The following is a 2429-nucleotide window of genomic DNA, read 5'->3' on the forward strand; positions in this document are numbered from 1 at the left end:
AGCGCCCGCAGCACCTCGTCCTTCCCTTCCCACAACCGCCCTGGCAGTAAGTCCAGCAGCTCCCCCACCAGCCTCCTCGCGTGCAGCCTCAGCCCTCCGCGGCCCAGGCCCTCGCTCAGAGAGGCCAGGGCCTTCAAAGCGGCCCTCCTCCCCGACCACGACGACGACCTCAGCTCCCTTTCCACCTCTGTACACAGCTCATCACCCAGGGCTTTGGTCGTGTTCCCTCCACCTTTCCCCAGCGCCGCACAGCCCTCCATCCAGATCTCCTGCCACGCTTTCCGTACCTCGCCCTCCCCTCCTTCCTCTTCCTCAAAGCGGCCGACGTAGGCCAAGGGCAACACCGCCGCCCACGCCGCTTCCTCAAGGCCCTCCCCCGCGGCCGTGCAAAGCTGTCGAAGCGCCAAGACCACGGGGAGTCGTTGCGATCGATGCGTGGCCAAGTCTGCTACCCGTCGGTACTCTCGGAGCAGGCGGAGGATCGCGCGCCGGACCTCTTCCCCCCCCGGAGCCAGCTTGGCCACGCCGGCGAGGGCAGAGAGGAAAAAGCGCTGGGCGGTGCTGCTCCGCTCAGCCAGGGCCCCGGCGGCAAGGACGCGAAGGAGGGCGGGGAGATGGACTTTGAGCTCGGGCCGGAAGCGGGTGCTCAGGACCAGGACTAAATTGGCGGCGCAACAGCGCGTGTTGAGGCCGACGCCAGACCGGAGTTGGAGGAGGAGGGAGGGCATAAACCGGGAGAGGGAGGGGCCGTCGAGTTCTTTCATGCAGATGTCGAGGGCTTCTTGAAGGGGGCCGCTACGAGAGAGACCGTAGCGGAGTTGCTGGTATGGGACGGGAGGATGGGGATCAAGGACGTGTAAGGGCGGCTCGTTGGCATCAATGAATGGGGTAAGACGTGCGATTTTACGCAATGTCGTGACGTGTCCTGTCATGAGAAAAAAAGAGTACACGCCCCTTGGCTCCCCTCGAACCACCTCCCTCTCTCGCCCCGAGCCGCGCCCCACCCGCCTACCTCCATCGCCTCCTCAGTCATGTCCATGCTCCGGGCGTGGAACTGCATGTACTGGAGCTGCGCCGGCTCTATCGCCGACTGTGCCTCGATCAAGGCGCTCATCAGCTCGGGCAAGTAGGGCCTCAGACATGCGCCCGCCCCTTTGACCACCCTCAGAAGCACCAAGACCGCCACCCCCTGCACCTCTTTTGCCTTGCTCGGCAGCCCCTGCGAGAGCAAAAGCGGAAGGATCACTCGCACCACCTCCTCCACCTCCGCCGCGGGACTCTCCTGCGTGTTGCTCAACCTGCCCGTCATCTGCAGCAGGCCTTTGGCCAGGTCCATGCCCGCCATCTGCACTGACTCCTTCAAATCGTCCAGTGCGCGGAAGCCAATGATCCACAGTCTTTCCAGTCTCCCTCTTACCTCCTTGAACGTCCGCCCCGGCATCAATTCTCCTAGGCCCGCCACCGCTGCCTGACGTTCTCGCCATTTACGGCTCCCCGCAGCCTCACACAAGTCGTCCAGGATGGGATCCAAATACTTTTTCACCACCTTCTTCCCACTGCCACTCCCCCCTCGCTCGCTACCCTGCCCGGTCGCCTCTACGTCCCCTTCGGCAACTGCCGCCGCTGCAAGCACACTCTTCCAGACCGGCTCCATTGCCTGACGGACAGCCTGGGTGGGGTCGAAGCGGGCGCGGTAGAGACGAGGGACCAAACGGGGGAGTAGAGGCATGAGCGCACGCTGGAGCTCCTCCTCTCTGCCCTCCCCCGCGGGGCCGGGGGTCCCCTTCGCGTACAGCCCGGCGCGGCGCCCGGCCCAGGAGGGATGGGTGGAGGGGAGGGCCAGGAAGTAGTAAAGGAGCTTTGGTTGTCCGAGGTCGGTGGCCATGGCACAGAGCTCGCGGAAGGGGTTGAGAGTGCCCACGTCCATGTTGGTCTGGATGGGGGGGAGCTGGGAGGAAGGCGTATTGAGCTCCAGGTGGGTGGGGTTGGCGGTGGCGGAGGGACCGCGGAGGAGGAGGACGAGGGCATTGGTCAGCTCTTGAAGAGCCGTGCTCGGGATGGGGGCAGTGGAGGGGATGGTGGAGGAGGAGACCTGGGGGCCGTGCCCGACGAGGCAGCAAAGCACACCCAAGGCCTTCCCGCTTGCCTCCTGTCCCAGCTCCGACTTGTCCCGCAGGAGCGTGACGAGGACCTGCTGTGCCTCCAAGAGGCGCGGGAGGGACAGAAGAGCGGCCGTGTCGGTCTCGGTCTGCGCCGCGGGAATCGATGCGTCGGACGCCTGCACCGCCCCGCTCTGGGCCCCCGTCGCGTCGTGGCTCTCTTCCACCTGTACCTCGCGCGCCATGTCGCCTTCCCTATCCGAGGCCGCGGCCGCCTCCCAGAGCAGCACCAGCAACCACAGGGTGGCAGCGGCCCGAACGTGCGGGCTG

The 2429-nt window shown here is 65.9% G+C and overlaps 1 protein-coding gene across 1 annotated transcript; it reads right to left on the bottom strand.

Annotated features, from left to right (window-relative positions):
* Positions 1-872: 872 nt before the first annotated feature.
* On the bottom strand, positions 873-1970 carry NGA_2078920 (proteasome component ecm29; the record flags this gene model as incomplete). Its single annotated transcript, XM_005854369.1, has 1 exon — positions 873-1970. A coding segment is annotated over one exon (1042 nt), but the record flags the coding sequence as incomplete, so codon positions are not given.
* Between the last annotated feature and the right edge of the window lie 459 nt (positions 1971-2429).

The sequence above is a fragment of the Nannochloropsis gaditana genome (genome assembly GCF_000240725.1).
Source record: "Nannochloropsis gaditana CCMP526 unplaced genomic scaffold scaffold528, whole genome shotgun sequence".
Taxonomy (NCBI): Eukaryota; class Eustigmatophyceae; order Eustigmatales; family Monodopsidaceae; genus Microchloropsis; species Microchloropsis gaditana.